This window comes from Panthera pardus, unplaced genomic scaffold (assembly GCF_024362965.1).
Source record: "Panthera pardus isolate Hobbes unplaced genomic scaffold, ASM2436296v1 HiC_scaffold_11, whole genome shotgun sequence".
Classification (NCBI taxonomy): Eukaryota; Metazoa; Chordata; class Mammalia; order Carnivora; family Felidae; genus Panthera; species Panthera pardus.
In genome coordinates, this window is record NW_026526666.1 from 78354648 (window position 1) to 78379726 (window position 25079).

At 48.0% G+C, this 25079-nt stretch overlaps 1 protein-coding gene across 3 annotated transcripts in view; it reads left to right on the forward strand.

The window, feature by feature from the left end:
- The window catches only part of GRIK3 (glutamate ionotropic receptor kainate type subunit 3), a 229682-nt gene that overhangs the window by 131107 nt on the left and 73496 nt on the right, over positions 1-25079 (forward strand). For all 3 annotated transcript variants that reach the window (XM_019430223.2, XM_019430225.2, XM_019430222.2), the window contains exons 2-3: positions 6612-6788; positions 18505-18762. In XM_019430223.2, coding sequence (XP_019285768.2) covers positions 6612-6788; positions 18505-18762 — 435 coding nt within the window. The remainder of the gene's footprint in view (positions 1-6611; positions 6789-18504; positions 18763-25079) is intronic.

Consider the following 25079-nt stretch of genomic DNA (forward strand, 5'->3'; position numbering starts at 1 on the left):
ACTGAATCGCATATCCCCAAGGCTGGGGTCTCAGTGCCTGAGATGTGTCACCACCCTTGTGAGATATCAACCTCTCTCCTTTCCTCCCCACCAGGATGTGAGAGTCCGGGAAGATGTGAAGCCCTAGGAAATGGCTCCTTGTCCCATGACCTTTGACCCTCATTTGGGATGGGATCTATAGTGACCGGACTTCTTCCCAGGCTCTCTTTGATACATTTTTTTTTTTATTTTTACATGTTCAAATACAAAAAAATGCATATTTATTGTGAATAACCTAGAAAAATCAAGATAATACAAAGAGCAAGGGAAACGTATCCATAAGCCCCTTCTGTCCAGAGATGTGCATTGATCAGATGTTGGTACAAATCTTTCCAGTCTTTTTTCTGTAAATATAGATAATGTGCTTTTACCTTGATAAATAGATTTCAAACTGTAATATAATTTTGTTGCTTTGGTGGGGTGGGGGGCAAAGAATGAGCATTTTCTATAACATTAAGTATTCCTTAAGAGCATTCTTTTAAAGCTTTTTCCTTATTACCAAAGCTCTTGCTTGGTGCAGAGGACTTGGGGAAAAAAAGCACTAAGCAAAAGCAATCCATTATCTTTTTACTTTCTAGAAAGAACCTCTGTTAACATTTTCGTGTATGCCCTTCTGGTATGTCCTTTTTGATTTTAATTGGAGTTGCATTAAATTTATAAATTAATTTGAAGAGAACTGACATCTTTACAATATTGAGCCTTCTCTTCCAGGAGAAAGTTATGCCTCTCCATTTATTCCAGTTTTTTATGTCCCCCAGTAAAGTTTTGTGGTTTCCTTGGTATAAGAATTGCACATTTATTGTAAAGTATTTTATTTTCTTATTGTTGCCTTTGTGAATAGGGTCTCTCTTTTTCCTTATAATTCCTCACGGTTTATTGCTGATATATAGGAAGGCTATATGTTGTCTCTATTTGTACGCTGGCTCCTTGATGAGCTGTTTAATTTCTACTAGGTTTCCGTCTGAGTCTCGTGAGTTTTTACGAGAACAGTAATAAGCATCTGCAGACACCATCCGGCCCCAGTGATCAGCAACTCCTCACCTTTATGCCCCATTTGTATCCTTTTCACACACACTCACCCTTCCCCTTTTGTTTTGCAGCAAATGCTGGGCACCATATCATGCCATCCTATACCCTGACTCTTTATTTTTTATTTTTTATTTTTAGTGTTTTATTTATTCTTGAGAGAGAGAGACAGAGCACAAGCAGGGGAGGGGCAGAGAGAGAGGGAGACACAGAATCCGAAGGGGGCTCCAGGCTCGGAGCTGTCAGCACAGCTCGAACTCACAAACCGCGATACCATGACCTGAGTCGAAGTTGGACGCTTAACCGACTGAGCCACCACCCAGGCACCCCTGACTCTTTTTTTTTTTTTAATGTTTATTTATTTATTTTGAGAGAGCGCAAGCGAGCAAGAGCAGGGGTTGAGAGAGAGAATCCCAAGCAGTCTCCACGCTCTGCATGGAGCCCTATGTGGGGCTTGATCTAACGACGGTGAGATCATGACCTGAGTTGAAATCAAGAGTCAGATGTTTAGCCAGCTGAACTGCTCAGGCGCCCCTACCCTGACTCTTAATGCCTGCAAGTTGTTCTGCCATATGGCTGGCTTTTAATATATTGAGTAATTTCCTACTTTGGGACATTAAATTGTTTCTATTTTTTTCAATATCATAGTCAAGAAGATCCTTGTACATAAATGTGTTTATGTGTCTCTAACTTACTCTAAATTTATATCCCTAGAAATGCTGACTCCCCAGCATTAAATTAAAATCCCTAGAATTACCAGATCATATGGTATTTTGATCATTTATTTTCCTTTAAACACATACACACAGTCACATGATGGCTTTTCTGATTAGAAATATAACACATGTTCACTGTAGAACTTTTGGAAAGTACAGAAAAACACAAAGAAGGGAATTAAAGTCACCCATAATCCTGTCACTCAGAGAGAACCCCTCTTGACGGTTTGGGGTACAGTTCTTCTCGTCTTGTTTTATGCGTGCGCCCAGCCCGTTTATGCACACCCACACACACTCACGTGCATACACACTACATGTTACAAATCGTAAGCCTGCTGGAGGCCTGAGGCAGGGGTGCAGGTTTATTTATCCACTTTTTAAAATACTCGCTTTATTTTTTTTAATATAATTTATTGTCAAACTGGCTTACATACAACACCCGGTCACATCCCAGCAGGTGCCCTCCTCAATGCCCATCCCCCATTTTCCCCTCTCCCCCGCCCCCATCAACCCTCAGTTTGTTCTCTGTATTTAAGAGTCTCTTGTGCTTTGCCTCCCTCCCTCTCTGTAACGATTTTTTTCCCCTTCGCTTCCCCCCTGGACTTCTGTTAAGTTTCTCAAGACCCACGTATGAGTGAAAACATACGATATCTGTCTTTTTCTGACTGACTTATTTCACTCAGCATAATACCTTCCAGTTCCATCCACGTTGCTGCAAATGGCTTGATTTCATTCTTTTTCATTGTTAAGTAGTATTCCATTGTGTATATAAACCACATCTTCTTTATCTGTTCATCCGTTGATGGACGTTTAGGCTCGTTCCATAATTTGGCTGTTGTGGAAAGCCCTGCTTTAAACATTGGGGTACATGTGCCCCTATGCATCAACACTCCTGTTTCCCTCAGGTAAATTCCTAGCGGTGCTATTGCTGGGTCATAGGTAGTTCTGTTTTTAATTTTTTGAGGAACCTCCATATTGTTTTCCAGAGTGGTTGCACCAGTTTGCATTCCCACCAACAGTGCAAGAGGGTTCCCGCTTCTCCACATTCTCACCAATATGTATAGTTTCCGGATATGTTCATTTTAGACATTCTGACCGGTGTGAGGTGGTATCTCAGTGTGGCTTTGATTTGTATTTTCCTGATGATGAATGACATTAAGCATCTTTTCATAAAATACTCATGTAAAAATTTGTTTAAATTTTATTTATTTTTGAAAGAGACAGAGTGCGAGCAGGAAAGGGGCAGAGAGAGGGAGACACAGAATCGGAAGCAGGCTCCAGGCCCTGAGCTATCAGCACGGAGCCCGACTCGGGGCTTGAACTCACAAACTGTGAGATCGTACCATGAACTGAAGTTGGATGCTTAACCAACTGAGCCATCCGGCACCCCTTAAAATACTCACTTAAAACATTTTTTTTCAGGAGCTCCTGGCTGGCTCAGTCGGTTAAGCTCAGGCTTCGACTTCAGGTCAGGTCATGATCCCACAGCTCATGTGTTCGAGCCCCGGGTTGGGATCTGTGCTGCCAGCTCAGAGTCTGGAGACTGCTTCGGGTTCTGTGTCTCTGTCTCTCTGCCCCTCCCCCAAAGTGCGTGCACACGCTCTCTCTCTTTCTCTCTCAAAATAAATAAACATTAAGAAAAACTTTAAAAAAAAAATTTCAAAATGATGGAAATAACCCAAATAAAGAAACTGTGGCACATCTGTAGAAAGTAATATTATTTAACAGTCAAAAGGAATGAGGTACTGAGACACCCTACAACATGGGTAAGGCTCAAAAATATATTAAGTGAAAGAAGCCAGACACAGAAGACCACCTATTTCTTCTTCCATTTATACGATTCCATTTATAGGAAATGTCCAGAAAAGAGGAATCTCTAGAGACAGAGAGTAAATTAGTGCTTGCCTGCGGCTGGGGGCGGAAACTATGATTGACTGTAAATGGGCACAAGGAATCTTACTGGGGTGACGGGAATGTTCAGGATTGTGACGGTAGCCACCCAAGTCAGTACATTCACCACAAGTCACCATGCACTTAAAACAAGGCGCATGTTGTGGAATTTCTCAATGTAAATCATACCTTGATAAAGTTGGTTCCTTAAAGGAGTGAAGAAAGAAAACATAAAAGCTTCATTTGGAAAATAAAGAAAAGCACGAAGAACAACATAGAAATCTACCTCATGGGACCGTTCACCTGTGCGGTTTTGAAAACATCTCCTATTTTTATGTCAGTAGTAGAAATTCCTCATCTTCCTTCCATTCCTTCCTTCCTTCCGTTCTTCCTCTACCGACATGGAATCACACTGCACCTTATAACCTTTGCGTTTCACTTAAAACTACGTCGTGGGAGGTTCCAAATCATTAAATTTTTGCTATGACATGGAAATATACAGCTTACTGTGGTTTATTGACTCTGTCCCTGGTGTTGGACGTCTCAAGACCCCCTGCCCCACGCATGATTGGTGTGTCCACCATTGCTGTCAGAGTCAATTCCTAGAAACCGAAGAAATTGAGTCAAAACGTATTGAGTCAAAGACCTGAGCATTTTTAAGGCTTTTGATATTTTCTGGTAGCCACCGGGAAGGCAGGGTGTACCAGTTCTCACTTCCACCAAAAGTTAGGCAGGCGTCTGTTTCTAAACACACTCAGCAAAGCTGGGTGTTATAATTTGTTTTGTGTTTGCCCACAGGATGGACAAAACATAGTATCTCACTGATGGTTGAAATGGAGTTTATTTGATGTTTAGAGAGGATACACATTTCTTAATACGTTAACAGCTCCTTTGTATTATTTAAAAATTTTTTTTCAATGTTTATTTATTTTTGAGAGAGGCAGAGAGACAGAGCATGAGTGGGGGAGGGGCAGAGAGAGAGAGAGAGGGAGGCACAGAATCTGAAGCAGGCTTCAGGCTCTGAGCTGTCAGCACAGAGCCCGACGCAGGGCTCGAACTCACAGACCACAAGATCATGACCTGAGCTGAAGTCAGATGCTCAACCGACTGAACCACCCAGGTGCCCCGTGTCATTTTTTTTTTCTTTAGGGAACTATCCTTTGCACATTTTTCTATTGGAGTATTTGGGTTTTTTTCATTAAGTGTTTTTTTTTTAATAAGATCATCAACTTTTATACAGCCAAGTAAGTTACAAATATTTTTCCAAGTTCTATGTTTGCCATTTAATTTTGTTTATGGTAGTTTTGATAGATTATTATTTGATATATATTATTTCTGTAGAGTTATTCATGTTTCTCCTATGGTTTCTGACTTTACTGTAATTCCTGAAAAGGCCTCCTCCACCTCAATATTGTGTAACATTCACCTATATTTTCTTTTTTGGTACTTTTATACTGTCTTCTTTCCTCCTTCCTTCCCTGACTTTCTTGCTATTTAATCTTTAATCCACTTGGAACTTATTTTGATATATGGCTTAAGATTGGAATCTAACTTAAATTTCTCCCAAATAATGGAATAATTGTCTCAGCACAATTAATGAATAATTTATATTTTACCTACTGATTGGAAATGGCCACCTTTGTCGTGTCTTAAATACTCATCTCTACTTAAATCTCTCTCTGGGGGCTTTTTATCTCATTCCGTTGATCTGTCTGTATTTTCATATGCCATTAGGACATGTTTTTAATTATTTTGGCTTTTACGATCCATTTTAAATCTGGCAGTATAGATCACCTCTCTTCTCTTCAGGCTGTTACCTCCCGGTTAGTCTTCCAGATGCATTTGACAGTCATCTTGTCAAGTAAAAGAAGAACCCTTCTATGATTCTGATAGGAGTTGCATTAAATTAACTGAAAAATTAATTTGGAATAAACTGACACCTCCATTCTTGGGCCTAACTATCCTGGAACAGAACATGCCTTGTCATTTAAACTTACTGTTATATCTCCCTACTGTAGTGTTGTTGTCATTTTTAATGCTGAAATTGCAGACTTCTTATTTGCTCTATTACTAGTTATTTAATGTTTTTGTCGATGTTATAAAGGAGATCTTTTGCAATTAGGTTTTCTTACTGATTGTTGGTGATATAGAGAAATGTGTTAATTTATGCTAACTGATCATCTAACTCGACCCTCCTACTAGTTCTTAACTAGTGTTTGTTTTGGGGGATTAAGGGGTTGTAGGAAGTCATTTATAACATTTGCAAGGATTTTTTTTCTTTCCAAGACGTGTGCCTCTAAATTCTTTTTCTTATTTTGTTGGTTAATGGTGTGGCGTGGATCTTTATCCCTCCTTTATTTCTCTAATGGGAATGTCTCTAGTGTTCACCATTAGTGTGATATTGAAGGCAGATTTGAGCTAAAGATGTTTCAAGGCGGTGACTTTTCTGGTGCTAGTTTATGAAGCGTTCTTAACAGCAGTGTCTATTGGATTTTATCAAATGCCTTTCTGCATCTTGTGAGTTGATCATGTGTTCTTTTTTTTCCTTTGAACTATTGATGTAATGGAATGATATTCATAGATTTCTTTATGTTGAACCACCCTTTCTTTATATTGACTATAACTCTACCTGGTCATGTTATCCTTGTCACATTCTAATAGATTCTACTGGCAAGCACTCTGTTGAAAATTTTCATAGCGGTATTAATAAGTTGGTCATTTTATTTGGCTCTGTTTGCCAGTCCCTGGCTGAGTGAAATGAACTAGGAGAATTTTCCTATTTCTTATGCTCTGGCACAATTTCTACGTATAGGAATTATCTAGGATATTGTTGAACATTTTTGTAGGGGAAAATCTTGCCCATAAGACCTTCTGAGCCAAGCATCTTTGTTAGCATGCCCCTCCTTCCCCAGCACACATGATTTTACCTCTCTCTCGCAGGAGGAATCTTTGAGTATGCAGATGGCCCCAACGCCCAGGTCATGAATGCTGAGGAGCATGCCTTTCGATTTTCTGCCAACATCATCAACAGGAATAGGACTCTGCTGCCCAACACAACCTTGACCTATGATATCCAGAGGATTCACTTTCACGACAGCTTCGAGGCCACCAAAAAGGGTGAGTATTGTCTTCCAGGTTTGGGGATAAAGGAGGAGCCTGTTTGCTATCCAGGGTCCTGAAAATAGGCCAGAGCTCTTGGTGGGCTTGAAGCTTAGAGTCTATTCTGTCTGGGTTGGGGTCCTGCCTCATTCCCAGCTCAGCTTAGGCTGTGTCATCCCCCAGGTGTCCATCAGGAATTTCCAGGCCACTGTCAGGTGCCATGAGGGAATGAGGGGCCATGGGAGCAGGGGGAGGATGAGGAATGGGGGTCTGAGATGGGACTGGAGAGGTCGCATCAGATCCCCAACATCTTTGAACCGAAGCTGGCATTTTCAAACTTGTTTTTTTTTAATTGAAATCTTATCCAGATAACAATACTTAAAATACCTATAAAACAAATAATGTATAAGTTCAAATATGCAACATTTCCTTGCCATAAAAAGACCTACTGAAAACAATGAAGTTGCTTCTATGGCTACAATGATTTCACCCCAGAGGCTGTGGGTAACACTTTAAGTTTGACATTCCATACATTTCCATGCTTTATTTTAGCTTCACAGTAACAAGAAAATTATAAGTCATAAAAATAGGTCTTAGTAAATCCAATCAGCTTTCCCCACACCTGAGTTTTAAGAAACAAAATAAATGTTGGGTTGCAGCCTTCCTTATTAGTGACACACTCACAATAAGTTCCTGTAACTGCACAGAAATGACTGGAGAACTTTATTCCAACATTCTCAGGTGAAAAAAAAACAAAAACAAGGCAACTTGCCAATACCTGAATGAGCTCACAGTTCCCAGTGCGTCGTATAGCACATTTGAGTATACACATACGCTTTTCTTGTTACTGTTTTAAAAATATAGTTTATACACACACACTCACACACATGTATTTAACTGAAATGAACTTAGAGGCTCAAACAACTCTAGAAATAGCTTCCGTATATCCCTAGATGTCCACGGAACTCTATTTATAAAATCTCAGGCCTAAGGAATCTCACTCCCAGGAAAGACAAGGTCATCCTTCCTATAATTTGTCATCATAGCCCTTTGCTTTTCTTCTTCAAGGCCCTTATCACAATTTGTAGCTAAATGATGGTGTGTGTTTGATGTGTTTCCCCTTCTCTCCAACACTACTGAAAGGAAGGCTCTCTCTTGGTAGCTGATGTAGCCCTGGCACCTAAAAGACTGGTGTGTAGTGTAAGTGCTCAATGAAATAATTATTGAGTGAATAGATGAATGAATGATGTGAGAATGGAGCGTGGAAGTCTGAGCATCGTTACCCAGGCCCGCTGTCAGCTAAGCTTAGGGACAGCATCATTCATGTATCTTGGGAAGATCTCCTTGGTCTTCCTAAGGGGTTACCAATAGCTAATCATGGTCTCCTGGGCTCCCAGGTATAAATCTGCCAAGGTGCTTCCTGATGCTGGTTCTGTTTTCCAAAGCCCCATCGTGGGTAGACATCTTAACACAGAAAGGCAGTGTAGCGTGAGCTTGGAGCCAGAGTGCCTAGCCTTACACCTTGTCCACGCTGATACTAGTTGTGACCTTGAACAAAATACCCTGTGCCTCAGTTTTCTCATCTGCAAAGTGGACACGCTTCTGTGAAGCGCCTAGAACAGTGTCTAGCATGACTTTGCTCTTATTACATTGGCTGTCTTGCTCTCTACCCGCCGAGTCGTCAGGTTAAGGGGCCTCACATCTACAGGCACTTTCTCCTCTCCTGGGTCCTGTCCCGCCTCCCTGCTCCTCCGTGCCTTGTGAGCTGAAGGGCCCAGGGTTCCTGACATTGAGCACGATTCCCTGACATTTTTGAGACCGCTGCCTTGAGTCTCAGAGCCAACTTGCAGACAGACTAGAGCATCCCCATGCTGTTAGTCTCGAAGAGTGGTTCTTTGCCCATCACCCTTCTCCCTGTGCTGGTATGCCCCCCTCCCTACCTGCGTCCTCCCAGCTCTCTATCCGCGTGCCCTGTGGCCAACGCCGTGCAGTCAGATATCCACCTCCCTACTGAGAGTTCCTGCTGGCATCCTCTGCCTGGCCTCGTCCAGCTAGAAAGTAACTGAACTCAACCAAAACTCCTCAGTGAAAAGGTGAGGACATAGAACAAACGCCTGGAATCAGAACAGAATTTCACGTGGGCACAATGACCCCAAAGGGCTAGGCTGGGTATTCTGTTCGTTTTTTTTTTCCTAAAAATCACTAAAATAATATGACAGCTCTTTAGCAGCACACTTGTGAGTCAGCATAGGGACCTTCCCCAGCCAGCACTGAGCTCAGGGCAGAACTCCAGAGCCTTCTGAGGCACTTCCTCCAGCAGGAGCTTAGAGTCCCAAACTATGTGGAACTGCCAAGTGGTGGGTGACTAGGCCTGAGACAGAACCACCCAGCTCTGGAAGTCCAGTCAGACCGATCCAAGTGACCAAAGCCACACACACACACACACACACACACACACACACACACACACCATCCCCCACCACATGCCTTGTTGGCTTAAAAGCCTGAATGGCGTGTCCTGTTTTTCTTCCCCCAAATCATCAGAGCCCAAGGGGGGGTCTGTCCAGTCTAGCCCAAATGTGACCTTCCAGCCACTCTTGTGCCATACGCTCCCTCGGCCTCTGGGTTCCAGCCCTACCTGCCATCCTCCGGGTGCCATGCTTCCTCCCACCTCACGGATTTTGCACATGCTGTTCTCTTTGCTTGTAATGCCCTTCCCCTGTCCCACCTCTGCCCTGCCATTTGTCTAGGTCCTCGGGGGAGCCTTCCCCAAGTCCCCAAACCAGGTCAAGTCTTCACCTCATAAAACTCTGGACTTTTCTTTCACAACCTTGATCCATGGATATGCGTGTGTGTGTGTGTGTAATTATGTGACCATTGTCCATATCTTCTGCTAGATTACCCACCTTTTTGTCTTTTCACTACTGTGCTAAAGAACCATTGTTCTGACGGCTGGTGCCATACATCGTTTTGCCTGTTTTTGAACTCCACGTAAATAGAACACCAGTGTGTACTTTCAGCGTGTATAATATACCTGTGAGATTCATCTAGGATGTTGAATATAGCAGGAGTCTCTTCTTCATTGTTGTATAGTGTCCCATTATATGAACACACCACAATTTTGAAAACTCAATTTATTGTCGGACATTCGAGTTACTTCCATTTGGGCCCACAGGGTAGTGCTGCCCTGATCGTTCTGGTAGCTGTCTTGTGGCACGCAAGTGTGCACATTGTCTGGTGGGTAGACACCCAGGAGTTAGAAGTACCAGGTCACAGGATGCCATATGGTCAGCGAGACAGCTTTCCAAGTTACAGCACCCACCCCTTGGGCATCCGATGGCAGTGGCAATCGCTCCACGTCGTCACAAACACTACGGGTGAAGTCAGTTTTGTTTCTGGTGGTTCATGTGATGGATATCTCATTAGAGTTGTACGTTGTATTTCCCTGGTGACCGGAGATGTTGAGCATCTTTTCATATGCTAATAGGGCATCTGAAGTTTCTCTTTCCCGGAGTGATTTTTGAGGCTTTCAACCACTTTTAAAATGGAGTTGCTTGTCATTTTCTTATTGACTTGTAGGAGTCTTTTACGTAGGGCGGGTAGGAGTCCTTTGTGGGACTTAACGCACCCCGTAGAGGTGCCACAAGCGAGCTTGCCTTTTTACTGTCTCTTGAGGAACAAAGTTCTTAATTTGAAGAAGTCTGATTTATCCATATTTTCCATTACACCTAATGGCTTTGGGTTCTATATGTGCCTGTCCTAAAGTTATGAAGGTTTTCTCCCGTGCTCTAGAAGCTCTGTTGTTTTGTCTTTCAGAGTTGGCTCTATGATCTGTCTTACATCGATTTTCTGTGCACGGTGAGAGGTAGGAGCTGAGGTTTATTTTTTCGACGCAGTGTTGGTGAGAGTGAAAACTGGTGGAGCCTCTCAGGGGAGCTGTTTGGAAGTGTTCCTGGCCACTTTATTGATAATAGCCAAACGTGGGAAATAAAGGTCCATCGACGGGAGAATGGACAGATTGGGGTATAGTTATACAAAGGAATTTGAACGAGCAATAAAAAAAAAAAAAAAAGAAAACATTTCTTCCTACACAAAACATCACGGATGAGCCTCGCAGATATAACGTTGAGTGAATGAACAGTGGTCCCCTCTGGGGGAGGGAGGAGTATGAAGTGTGTGTTCTGGAAAAGGGAAGAGATAACCTTCTTAGGTGTTGGAAATGTTTTATATTTTGATCCAGGCAGTAGTTACATGAGTGCAGTTACATGTAAAATTTCATAGGAGTCTGTGCCTTGACTCTACACTTTGCTGTATTGTGTTATATCTCAATAAATTTTTTTTAAATTTTTTAACGTTTATTTATTATTGAGAGACAGAGAGACACAGAGTGTGAGTGCGGAGGGTCAGAGAGAGAGGGAGACAAAGCATCCAAAACAGTCTCCAGGCTCCGAGCTGTCGGCACAGAGCCCGACGCGGGGCTCGAGCTCACAAACTGCGAGATCGTGACCTGAGCCGAAGTCGGTCGCTTAACCAACTGAGCCACCCAGGCACCCCTCAATAAAAACATTTTTGAAGAGGACCCTCTCTGCCATCACTTTCCCTTAATGCCCCTCCGATAATGTACCTAAGATAGACCCCTGCTGTGGTTGGAACCACCCGTGTCTGACCCTGAGGGCATTTCTGTGGTTGGACCGTGCTCCCCTTTAGTCACTCTCCATTCCTCAGGGAACCCCTGATTTCCGTGATCTTTATTTTTTCTTTTGATCTTTGGTTTTCAAAAAGGTAGTCCTCAGGAGCATCGTTAGGACTCTTCTGGGGGATGACCTTGGGCTTCATTCTAACTCACCCATTGGTAATGATAAACTCTGCCATCACAGCTGGATCCAGCCACCTTGGGCCCCGCGGGGTGAGCGGGCGCAGAGGCTCGGAGCCTGGCATTGTGTGCCCGCCAGCTCTGTTTGAATTAGTCCTTCCCTCCACATGAGGCCCGAGAGGCCTTTTCCCCATTAAGAGGGACTTTCACGTATTGTCTTTATTTTTAAATGTTTTGTGGAAAATTAAGAGATGAGTGACTGCCAAACGGTGCCCGAGCCAGCAGCCCAGAGAGCGCCTGTGTTTTCTTCCAAGCCTGACCGGAGCGGGCCTGGAATCGACCCAGCACTCCCCAGGCTCCTCTGCCGTCACTTATTCTCTGGGCTGCTCAATTCCTTTTAAGACACAAATTGATTGGGATAATTTGTGCTATAACTACAATTGCCATGGAAAGAGGGGGAGGGGGGCTGCATCCAGGCTGTGGACTCCCGCAATGACTGTGAACCACTGAGTTACTGTAAAATGACCAGAAAATGGATTCCAAATTGAAGCTACAAATAATGTAATTACTGCAGTGGGTGCTCAGGGCTGCCGGAACGAGAGTTGGCTGCTGCCCTGGAAACATCTGGGGATAAAGCTGCTGCCGCTGCTGTAACCCCTGCCCTGGTCCCTCGGGGGCAGCAGTGCTCTTCCAGGCTGGAAGATCCTCAGAAGCTGAAAGGAACGTGGAGAGGACAGAAAAAGGGATGCGGAGAGAGGCCAAAGAGAAGAAATGGGTGAAAGGCAGAACTGGTGCTTACTGCCACCCAGCAGTGACATGTGGTCACCGCATCTCTGGCAGGATGGAAGCCCGTATAGCCATCGTCTTCCTCCCACCACCATTGTCACCACTACAGATGCCAGTGCGCCGTCACCACAATGACTGTGATCACCATCAGTGATACAGTGGTTTCACCTCCATTCTTGACGTCATCAGCACCTGCCATCACCACCAATCACTGCCAGACAGCAACGTCTTCATCAGCACCAATCTCATCAGTGCCAGCATCATCGCCGTCATTCCTACTACCATCGTCACAGTCATGACGTTGACATCTTCGTCAGCACCAATCTCATTAGTGCCCGCATCATCGCCATCATTCCTACCATTGTCACAGTCATGACGTTGACATCTTCGTCAGCACCAATCTCATTAGTGCCCGCATCATCGCCATCATTCTTACTACCATCGTCACGGTCATGACATTGACATCTTCATCAGCACCAATCTCATTAGTGCCTGCATCATCGCCATCATTCCTACCATTGTCACAGTCATGACGTTGACATCTTCGTCAGAACCAATCGCATCGGTGCCCACATCATCGCCATCATTCCTACCATTGTCACAGTCATGACGTTGACATCTTCGTCAGAACCAATCGCATCGGTGCCCACATCATCGCCATCATTCCTACCATTGTCACAGTCATGACGTTGACATCTTTGTCAGAACCAATCGCATCGGTGCCCACATCATCGCCATCATTCCTACCATTGTCACAGTCATGACGTTGACATCTTCGTCAGAACCAATTGCATCGGTGCCCGCATCATCGCCATCATTCCTACCATCATCACAGTCATGACGTTGACATCTTCTCCAGAACCAATCTCATCAGTGCCAGCATCATCGCCATCATTCCTACCATTGTCACAGTCATGACGTTGACATCTTCGTCAGAACCAATCGCATCAGTGCCCACATCATCGCCATCATTCCTACCATTGTCACAGTCATGACGTTGACATCTTCATCAGAACCAATCGCATCGGTGCCCGCATCATCGCCATCATTCCTACTACCATCGTCACAGTCATGACGTTGACATCTTCGTCAGAACCGGTCTCATCAGTGCCTGCATCATCACCATCATTCCTACCATTGTCACAGTCATGACATTGACCTCTTCGTCAGAACCAGTCTCGTCAGTGCCCACATCATCACCATAATTCCTACCATTGTCACAGTCATGACGTTGACATCTTCGTCAGAACCAATCGCATCGGTGCCCACATCATCGCCATCATTCCTACTACCATCGTCACAGTCATGACGTTGACATCTTCGTCAGCACCAATCTTATCAGAATTGTTATCACCTCCATTCGCACCCTTGACAACATCACCACTCCTACTGTCATCCTTCTCCTCATCTTCATCCCTGTCGTGGCGTCAGCATCTTCGTCATCGCCAGTCTTGTCAATACCAACATCATCACCACAATTCCTGTCATCACCATCAAATTGTCATCACCTCCTCTCTCAGCAACACTTGTATCACCGTCATTATTCCTACCATCGTCATCACCATTACTGCCACAGCACTGACATTTTTATCATCATCAATCCTGTCATCATCCTCTTGCCATCATGTGACAATATCAAAATTGTCATCCTTTCCATCTTCGCCACTGCCATCGCCACAATCATCAACAGCCACACAGTATGGTCTTCACCATGACAACTCTCATTGCTATTACCTTTATCATTGTCTTCACAATTGATGTCGAAATCAGAATCTCCTCCTTCAAGATTGCTCTTTTTTTAATTTAATTTTTTTTAAGATCGCTCTTATAATCCTCTGCAGAATCATAACTTGCATTATAACACTCTCCCCTGCCTCAGTCAAACAGGATACCTAGACCTTGGGCCTGGGCAGGGGGCCATGACCTAAGAGGTTGGGCTGGGTGAGGGTGAGGGTTTAGGAAGTATCAGGCACAGGTCAAAGGGGGAAATCCAAAAGGCAGATTCTTGGAGGTGATAGTGAGGCAATGAAACATACTAGTCATGTGATCAAATTATCAACTAGAGGGTCCCAGAGACAAGAGGAAAAGAGTAGAGACAGGTGGAAACCAGGGACTTCATAGGACAGCTAGAAGGTTCAAAACTGGGGTGAGAGGCAGAGCGTGAGAGAAACCAACAGATTTTATAGAGTGCTCACAGCCTCAAGCTGTGGGCAAGAGGGGGTGACCAGGCCTGGACAGCTGTCACCATCTCCTTCATGATGTATGCAGCCTCCATGGCTACAAAGGGACTCCTACATGGTCTCTTCCTTCAGGGAGCACCTGCTCTCAGGGGGACAGAGTGGCCGAAGAGACACTCAATACACACAGAGAGCAGAGGAACAGCATGAACGAGCAGTGAGTGTATAGGACAGAGCATGGCCTCCTTGAGGCGAAAGCCCTTTTCAAAAGGAGAACTTCCTGAAATTGGACACCAGCAAACCCGGGTTCCTGTTTTTGAAGCATTTATTATCCCTGGGGTTGGTTAATCTCACACAGAGCGCCGCCCAAGGTCTCTTGACTGTAGGGTGGGAACAGCAGGGAACAGCAGTGCTTTCCCAACTTGGTCCCCAGTCCTACAACTGGGGGGGGTACTGGGAAGGTGCCACGTGCCCCACTGGGCATCTTTTCCTGCACCTGGCATTGGCCATGAGGAGCCCTGATCACCCAGGAGATGTTCTCTGTGCTGGCCCTGCTGCTTCCCATCCAAGGCTGCCCTGTCCCACATTCCAGGTGGTTCCAGCAGACTCCTGACAATAACTGGCTCACCCCCCCCCCCCACCCCGCAGAGTGCTGTATCTTTCACCTGCGCCATAAGTGGCATTCTCCAGTGTTCCTGAGGGAAATACAAATCTCAGGGGAATAAGTACTTTATATAATACATCCCGGTCCCAGGAGGCAGAGAGGGAGAAGGGAGTGGATGTTCATGAAGAGGAAAAAGTACCCTGAAGACCACCCATTCTGATCAATTCAAAACCTCCCTAGGGATGGATGCCTGGTTGGTTCGGTCACTAGAACATGCAACTCTCGATCTCAGGGTTGTGAATTCATGCCCCACATGGAGTGTGGAGCCTACTTCAAAAAAAAAAAAAAAAGAAAAAGAAAAACCACACCCTATATCTTTGGATCCATTGGTACCACCCTTAGCCCAGGCAAGAGGCCCCTTTCTCTGGGTCCCTGGGTCTGTGCTTTGGAGGGGCTGCCCTCACCCTCCTCTGGTCAGTGTCTCCTTCCAGAACAAAAGGTTAGTGGGACCAAGCGCACTTGCCTGCCAGAAGCCTGGGCCCTGCCCTTCTAGTCCTAGAAGTATCTAGAACGCTGAATTTCCTACCCACTTGATCCTGAGCCCATGTCCAGGCCTGCATGAGCCTCTTCCTGGGGCTGTCCTCCAGAGGGACAGCCATACTGCCACGGTCACACGCCTGGGCCCTTTCCAGGGGTGAGCAAAGGGCAGCTGTTGGCACAGATGTGGACGGAGCTTGGACATGGGAGCGGGGTGTGCACATGGAGAGTGCAGGACCCCTTATGGTTCACGGTGGAGCCGACAATAAAAGAGAGGGGGCAGGGTGGGAGCTGACCCCCCTTCCCCCACATCACTGCCTACGGGAAGTCTCCATTCTCACTTGACTTTCCAGGTTGTTATGAAGGTGTATTTGTCAATGTAGGAGGAAAGGGTGTGTTTTATGTGACAGTTTGTTAACTTGACTTACATACAGCATTTAAATATTTGGCCACATAGTATGTGGACCTCCATTTGTACTCTCGTCTGGGGCTCTGCAAATCCCAGGGGTGGCCTGAGCACAGTAGGTCATTCCCAGAGGCCCTTGGGGCAGCCAGGACATGTCTGAGCCCCCGGTGCACCGATGCTTAGGCGCTGTGTCTCGCCTCCCGCATGTACCACATGTTCATACGCGTGCATGCAGTATCAGTCCTGTGGCTGCAGGCTTGGTGATGCTCTATTGATGGATTGGTTAGGGCTCCTCTGGTTGCAAGTGACAGAAAACCAAATCCTAAGTGGCTTGAGCAAGAAGAGAGCGTATTGGTTCATATAACCAAAGCCCAAGATTCCGCTTGATCAGGGGCTCTTATTTCGTCCTCTCTGGCTCTGCTCACCACCACTGATGACTCTGTCCCCAGATAAGCACTGTACTTGCTTTGTGAGTACAGGGTGGCTACTGCACCTCCAGATCTTACCCCCCCCCTCACCTCCCCGCCCAACCATGTCCCATTGCAGAAGGAGAGTGCTACCTTCTCAGCATGAGGTCTCATGGCATCCCATTAGCTCTGACTGGTCACATGGCCATTAAAACCAATGACTGTGGCCTGAAGGAGGCCAGTGTCTAAGGCACTTGCCTTAACCCTCATGGCTTGGGAGTGGAAAAGGCAGTGGAGCCCAAAGAAAAATCAGAGACAGTTGCCAGAAGAGAGGGCAATGGCTCCTGGGGAGCCCTCTCCCTGCCTGCCCCTGACAGTTCCCACTGTAGGGATCTTTTAGAGACAATCCCTACGTGAGCCTATGCCCCCTTTTGAGCCTGCAGCTGCCCCGAGGCTGCTCATTTAATGCTCTGTTGTGCCCACCAATGTTTGCCCTCCCCAGAAGCATCGGCCGTCTGGCCTGCCTGAGCTCTTGGCCCCCCGCCCAAGAAAGCAAACTGTTTGAAGGCAGGGATTCAACACACGTTCACTCAGCAGATGCTGGGAAGCACGTACTCAGACCAAGTACTGTGTTCAGTACTGTTTAGGTACTATGAAGGTACTGTTTATTGTTGAGACAGTGGTGAACAACATAGATCAAGCCCTTGCTGCCTTGTGCTTACATTCTGGTGAGAGGAGAAAGTCAGCAAATGAGTGAGACTTCTGGTGGTCATTTACTAAAGAAAGAAACAAAGCAGGGTATGGGGTTTAGGGACCATGGCTGAATGGGGATTTGTATTACAGGTTTGGCAAGTGATGCTTCTTTAATAAGGCCACACAGATGGAAAGACCTGAGGGGGGGTGAGGGGAAGTCATATGGATATCTGAAAGAAGAACACTGCAGCCAGAAAGGACAGCAAGTGCAAAGACCCTGAGGCAGGAGTGTGTTTGGCATGTCTGAGGAACATCATGGAAGCCAGTGGGGCTTGAGTGTTGTGAGGGAGGAAGAGAAGGATGGGAGATGAAGTCAGGAAAGCGGGGGTGGTAATGGGGACCGGAGTGGGTCAGGGATGGGGAGGAAGTGCAGCAAGCAGGCCCTCATCAGTCACTGGAAGGACTTTGGCTTTAGACTGGGTGAGACTAGAGCCTTTGGACTCAAAGAGCAATGTAAACACCTTAGGTTGTGAGAGGAAGGAAGGCAGGGCGGGCCCCTGAGGAGGCTGGGGCCGGGGAGGAGGCTCCTGCAGTAACCCAAGCCGAAGCGGATAGTGGCAGTGGTGAGAGGCGGTCAGATTCTGAAACATCCCCATGGTGGAGCCGCAAGATCGGGATGAACTGGGATGTGGGATAGGAGAGAACAACGGGAGTTGGGGCAAAACCAGGGTTCGGGCCATAAGGCACTGGGGTAGTGGAGCTGGGAGGCTGGGAGGGGAGGAGGAGTCGCGTTTGGGACACGTCAGGTCCGAGATGCATCTTGGACACTCACGTGGCCGTGTCCAGGGAGAGGTGAGACGTGCACGTTTGGACTTCGGGGAACAGGCTGGGGCTGGAGGCTTAACAGCCCCCAGCGGGGAGGGGTTTCGTCTTACCTGTTTCTCAGCCTTCGCCCACCGCCCAGAACAGGACCAGGTATGGAGCTGGGGGTGCCCAACGGAGTGACGATAACGTCAAAAGGAATCACCATCTCTGTTTCACAAGCCGTGCTGAGGGTCTTGTGCGCGTGATCTCGCCCCGCCTTCCTGTGATCCCCTGAGCCCGGGCGATTGCAACCCCGGCTTCCAGATGAGGAGACAGGTTCAGAGAGAGCCTCGGTCATCCGCCCTCGAGGGCTCCAGCGTGTTTATGGGATCGTCAAAATCACTGCGTCCCCATGCCCGCAGCACCCCCCCCCCCACCACCCCCTGCAGCCTGACGAGGCCCGGCACTGACCCCTGCTCCCTGTCTCCCCTCCTCCCTCCACCGCAGCCTGTGACCAGCTGGCGCTGGGGGTGGTGGCCATCTTCGGGCCGTCACAGGGCTCCTGCACCAACGCAGTCCAGTCCATCTGCAATGCCCTGGAGGTGCCCCACATTCAGCTCCGCTGGAAGCACCACCCACTGGACAACAAGGACACCTTCTACGTGAACCTCTACCCCGACTACGCCTCTCTCAGCCACGCCATCCTCGACCTGGTCCAGTACCTCAAGTGGCGATCGGCCACCGTGGTCTATGACGACAGTACAGGTGGGTAGCCGGGCCCGGCTGGGCTGAGGGCGGGGAGGGAGGGGGGCAGAGCCCCAGGGTCAGGCTCTTGTCTGCTCGCCCAACTCAGCTGTCTCCGGAGGAGGATCCACACTCACACCTAAGCCTTATCTAGTCACCCGGACACTCCCCCCTGCACTCCCCCCGCAGCCTCGGGCTCACCAGCCACACTCCCACCTTCCCCACGCTCCTGCCTCCACCCCTGCAGCCTGCTCAGGTCTGCACTCAGCAGCCACCAACCAGCTGCACTCACCCCTGCCCAGCCATGCCCGACCTGCCGCGTGCTAACGGCTCACATTCCTGCCTGCAGCAAACATACCCGGCTCGGGACTCGGACCGGCCCGTGCGTGCGTGCCGGCTCTGACGCTCAATAGCTGTTCCCCCGCTTCCTCTTTCATTCCAAAGACTTGAGTCCCGAGACATTTCTTAGCCTGGCCTCTTAAGAGAGAGTGACCTTGGCAAGTCACTTAACCCATCTGGCCCTTCTCTGCCCACGTGTCAAGTCGAGAGCTATCGCATCCAGCCTGGAAAGAGCCCTCCAGCTCTCTGCTGCCTGTAATTCTATGTCAGCTCTTGATTACCTCCTAATGGGGTGTGGGAATCATAGGGAGAGAATCCCTCAGAAAAGCTGTCTATTTAACTCGGGATTCTACGAGCATCTGTTGATTACCTGCTATGCCCAAAGTACCAGACAGGAGATCCTGGAGGGCAGGGCACCCCACCCCGGCTCAGTGCCCCCAGCATGAGGCGTCTGCCTTTAAGGGGCACTGGCACCTGGCTCCGGGTCCCCGCCAATGTTTTGGGCAGCCCTGTAGACGATCGGTCTTAGCACACTGCTGGGAATGATAGTGTGGCTTCGAGCCTGCTTCCTTGTCCGGACATGAGCCTTGCGTGCCTCTGGGGCTTAGCACAGGGCCTGGTACAACATAAATGTTTTTAAGTGCTTGTTGAACTGAACTGAACTAAATCGAATTGAAAAATCAAGAGGAAATAAGTTATAATCAAATTTTGCAGGAAGAGAGTACTGGGCACCGGTAAGGAAGAAGAATGAGGATGTGGTGATCCTATCTTCTTTCGAGGAGTTAATCATATCATAGGGGCATGAGTCCGTACCCAGAGGTCATTGGTCATTCCAGGCCATCAGAGCTAAGAATCCGGCGACAGGTACATACAGTCAGCGCCAAGGCCCCTGGGGAGAGGAGGCCCTGTGGCCTTGGCTAATCTGTGCTGACTTACTAGAGAAAGAGAGACGTGAGCTAGGCCTTGAGGGTGGATGGACGGGGAGAGCAGTCGCGAGGGCAATCACAGGAGGCGGGGGCAGCACCAGCAAAAATGAGGAGGCGGGATGTGCACCGCAGCTTTCTCAAGAGCAGGGCCTGGCTGGGGGAGAAGATTCACGTTTGGAGGGTGGGAGGAAAAGGTCAGATAAACAGAGCATATGAGGCTGTGCCAGGTCTCTGCTGTCTAGCTTCAGAGTTCAGACTTTATCTTGGAAGCAGCCAAGACCCCATTGAGTGTTGTTGCGCAAAGAAGTAGAATAATGAAAGCAGAGTTTTAGAAGGCGGCTGTGACGGCCATGCTCAGGGAGGATTGCAGGGAGAGCCCAGAACAAGAAGACAAGCAGAGGTGGCCGGATTGATCCAGGCAGGAACAAAGGAGGCCTGGATTCGAGGGGCTGCTTGGAAGAGAGCTTGGGGCCGGTGGGGGAAGGGAAGAACTGGATGTGAACGGAGTGATGTTGAAAAGGTGTAGCTGGAGTGTCACGGACACAGAGCAGTCAGAGCAGCCTAGTTGAGTTCAACTTGATTTTCAATTTGGTTCCATTCAGCTTAACAAACATTTCAAAACGTGAAGGAGTCCGTGGCGTAGCTGGTTCGGTCAAGAACACAATGGGTACTAGGGGTTCGGTCAAATAATGATCTGACTTTGATGATGACTAGTGGGTGGTAAGAGGTATGCTCCCAGAATCAGGATATTTCAAAACGTCAGCTTGTGGGTCATCAAAGCCCCGGAGCGGGAAGCACTTAAGAGCAGGGTTTGGCTATATCTGCTCTGGGGGCTTTGTGCTTTCCGATGTCTTGGCTGGAGTAACAGACAACTCAACTCAAACTGACTCAAGCCATAGGCACTTCGTTATCTGACTGACAGGAGGTCTAGAGATGGGCTGGTTTAACAGCTCGACAGAGTCAGGACGCTGGGTCAGTATCCCTGCAGTTCTCCTGGCTTTCCCTCTCATAGTCACAAGAGGGCTGCCGCAGCTCCTACCATCACATCCTCATGTGATGATACCCCAGGAAGTAGAAGGAAAGAGGTAGGAGCCAACGGGATTTTTCTTAATGTGACTCATGCCTCTTACCAAGAAGGAAAATCTGTCTCAGAACCTTCCAACAGACCATCTGTCCAGCTCGCTGAGTCTGGACAGATGCTACTACCCTAAGCATGTTCAAATAGGAAACAGATTGCCACTAACTGGCTCTTTTTTTTTTTTAATGTTTATTTATCTTTGAGAGAGAGAGAGGGAGCATGAGTGGCAGAGGGGGAGAGGAGCAGAGGGGATCTGAATCAGGCTCTGTGCTGACAGGACAGAGCCTGATGCGGGGCTCAAACTCACAAACTGTGAGATCATGACCTGGGCTGAAATTGGACGCTTAACCGACTGAGCCACCCAGGCACCCCAGCCACTGATTGGCTCTTAACCAATCACCAGTCACCTCTTGGGACTGGCGCACTGCCCCCTGAACAAAATCATGGCTCTCTTCGCCCACCTAGAAGGGGGCACAGTGCACCAGTTTCTACAATATTTATACAATAACACTGTGTAAGAAACCGCCCCCAAAACGGAGTGGCTTAAAACAGTATTTGTTTAGTTCACGAGTCTTCAGGGTCAGTGGTTGGCTGAGTTAGCTAGGCGGTCGTGCTCGTCTCAGCTGGATCACTCGCATGCCTGCGGGTCATTTGGCGGTCGGTTGATGTAAACCGGCCTTGACGGAGATGACAGGGGCAACGGGCCCCTCCTCCACCAGCAGGCTAGCCCAGACATGTCATGACGGTGGCAGAGATGCAAGAGACCAAACCCAGCGTGCAGTTCCATTTCGAGCGGCTCGTGTCCAATGCCTGCTAATACCCCGTTGGCCAACACAGGTTACATGGTTGGGTCCAGTGTCATTAGTGGGGCAGGTCACCTGCCCACAGTTGGAGGTCACTGCAAAGTTACGTGGCCAGAGGTGTGCCTCTAGGGAGGGGTGAAGAACCAGGGTCACCAATGCAATCTACTGCAGGGAGAACTCTTTTTTTTTTTTTTTTTCATGTTTATTTATTTTTGAGAGAGAGACAGAGAGACAGAGCATGAGCGGGGGAGGGGCAGAGAGAGGGAGACAGAGAATCCGAAGCAGGCTCCAGGCTCTGAGCTGTCAGCACAGAACCTGATGCAGGGCTCGAACTCACAAACCATGCGATCATGACCTGAGCCGAAGTTGAGCGCTCAACCGACTGAGCCACCCAGGCTCCCTAAGGGAGAACACTTTTTAAATGTACCCGGGGACCCCATAGATGCGGATGACCAACTGATGACGCAGAGAGGTCAATGCCATTGAGAGAAGAGTTCTTACAATTGCCTAGAAGTGGGAGGGGGCACGTCGTGGCACGCAGAGCCTCATGGAGAAGCACCGGATCCATCAGGAGGCAGGAGCAAGCGGAAAGCATGGGCACGAGCCTTTTTTACTCCGGAGACTTTAATTATTTTATTACCCTAATGTAGCCTATAGTACGACAGGTGGGATTTGTTAGGCGGAGACATCCTCTGTGGGGCAGGAAGCAAAACACAGATGTTGGGGTTTATAATGTGAGCCTTGTGTACTCAGAAACAGAGGGAGAGTAGGAACATAGACAAGTGCGGCCATTAGTTTGGCGCATGATTTCGGGATGCCAGATCCTCAGTTACAGAATATTCAAGAGTGATTATTACAGGAACCAACAGGGTTGGCCCGTGACCTTTGACAGGTGGTCGCCTTCACAACCTGATCTGCACCCAGAGACAAACTGGTGTCGAGAATGAAAGGAAGGGTCTTGGAAAAACCTGGGGTGGAGGGAAGGGCCCCACTGTAGGAGCCAGCCAACAGGTTGAGTCTCAAATCTTGATCCCGTTGCTAGCATGCTGCGAAACCTTGGCAGACCACGTGACCTCTGTGAGCCTCAGTTTTTTCGTCTGTAACGTTGGGAAGAAAAGTCTCTATTCTACATGCCTTCTAGGACAGGGAGATGGTTAAATAGGGTAATGAATATGCAGAAGTGCTTTGTAAGTGAAAAGCATGAGTCCAACAACCATGATTCACTGCAGATATTTTGAGAGAGATTGATTAGGGAGGCAGCCAGGAAGAAAAGCTCATCTCGGGCAAGCCAAGAGCCTCATCCTCTGTTGTGGGGGGCGCTGAGACGAGCCTCTGGTCTCCTTTGGGAATACGCTGATGAGAAGGAGGTCTGACATTTGCTGCTGGAGAATGTGGGTCACTGTGTATTACACGGGGCAATGCACTTGGCTGACAGGTAGACCCTGGTGGCCTCTGCTCCAGCATGCAGGCTGTCCCCGTCCTCATGTCCTGGATCCCCAAAGCCCACGTGCCTGCCTACCGAAGCTGGGCATGACTCTGAACACTGAGCGAGCGGGTGCAAAGTGAAAACTCGGAGGCTTGCAGGGTAACAGGTGTGAGCGGGCAGGGGCATTCACCCAAACTGAGAATTTCTGGGGTTAGTTGGGGAGGGAGGGTAAGGCTGGGTGTGTGTTCCAGAGGGGCTCGAGGCCCCTCTGTCCTCTGCGAGGATCGACCGATACCCTTGTTCCTGTGCCCCATCAAGTTTAGGAAGCACTGTGACCCCTGTTTGATCCAGATCATTCCAGGATGCCAGAGCCCTCTGCCAGCCCATGCACCTGGGTCTGCGGCCTTCCAGGAGACCGGAGTTCCTGATGACCATGGCCATGGCAACGCTTGTTTGGGAGCTCCTTGGGAGGCTTAGGTCACAAGGATATATCTCTGTCCTTTCCAGCAGAGGGGAATGAAGGATACCATTCAAACTGCTTTCCTGGTGACCAGCCGTCAGGAATGGAGAGGAGAGGCTGACCAGATCTAGGCATTTGTATCAGAAATGCATTTGGAAACCCAGATGCTCTGTTGGAAGGCTCTCAAAGTAGGCTGTCTGTGTGGGGGGACTCTGTCCAGACAAGGGACACTGAAATAGTTGATTGCAAACTTTAATCCAGAGAAAACTAGCTTAAGCAAAAACAAACAAACAAACAAACAAACAAAAAAGGAGGAGTGGATTTTGTTGGCTGAGTTTACTGGAGAGTTCAGGAGTAATTTTAGCTTCAGGTACTATTTGATCCAGAGGCTCAAATGGGTATCATTAGGACTTACTTGCCCTGACTTCTGTGGTTTTGGAATCCTTCTCAGGTTCTGTGTGGTGATGCCCCGAGTTACTTCCTCCCTCTTTGGAGTGAAGTGGAAAAGGGGGGGTAGCTCTTACCAGTTGCTGAGGCACCATTTCTGGAAGTCATCTGATAGGACCAGCTGGTGTCACATACCCATCTCTAAGCCCGTACCTATGCCTGGAGGAATGTGTGTGCTGATTGGCCAGGCTGGGGCCGCATGCTGTGCCCCTAGAGCTGGGGGTAGATCCCTCCTGAGTCATGTGGTGAGAGCATGGAGGTGGAGTTGCTCCCCAGAGGAGAACCCCAGTACTGTCGAGGGGGAATGGCCTGTAGCCGGTGGACAGCACAATTAGGACACAGACGCTAAGCCCTGACTGTGGGCGGAGAGCCTAGTGGGCAGAGGGGATGGCCTACTTGGGACCCTGGCCCCTGCTGGCTCAGCCCCTCCCTGCAGTGGGGAGAGGTACGGAGGGCAGCAAGCAGGCTTGCTCCCAGGCTAAACAGAGGGGAGTCAGCAAGAACGGACCTTGAAATAGCTACGGAAATGAACTTAATTAGACCTAAGTAAGCCATTTGTCTCCAGGAAGTGACATTCAGTTTTCCCTGAAAGTCCCCAGATTAAGTGGTTTCGCAAAATGCCAAGGTGGAGGATGGATTTTTCAGTGTGGGGAGAAAAAAAAAAAAAACAAACCAAAAAACAGTAAGTCAGTTCAATTACGGAAATTTGCGTTGAGCACCACCTAAGCGCCAGGCCCTGTGCTCGAGGCTGCGGGGACCCAGGGTGGGGAGTGAGACGAGCTGCTGAGGGCGAGGCCACCGGGTTGGAGGAGGGGGTGTTTTGTTTGGACAGAGCAGTAGGGGTAGGCTTCCCGGAGGA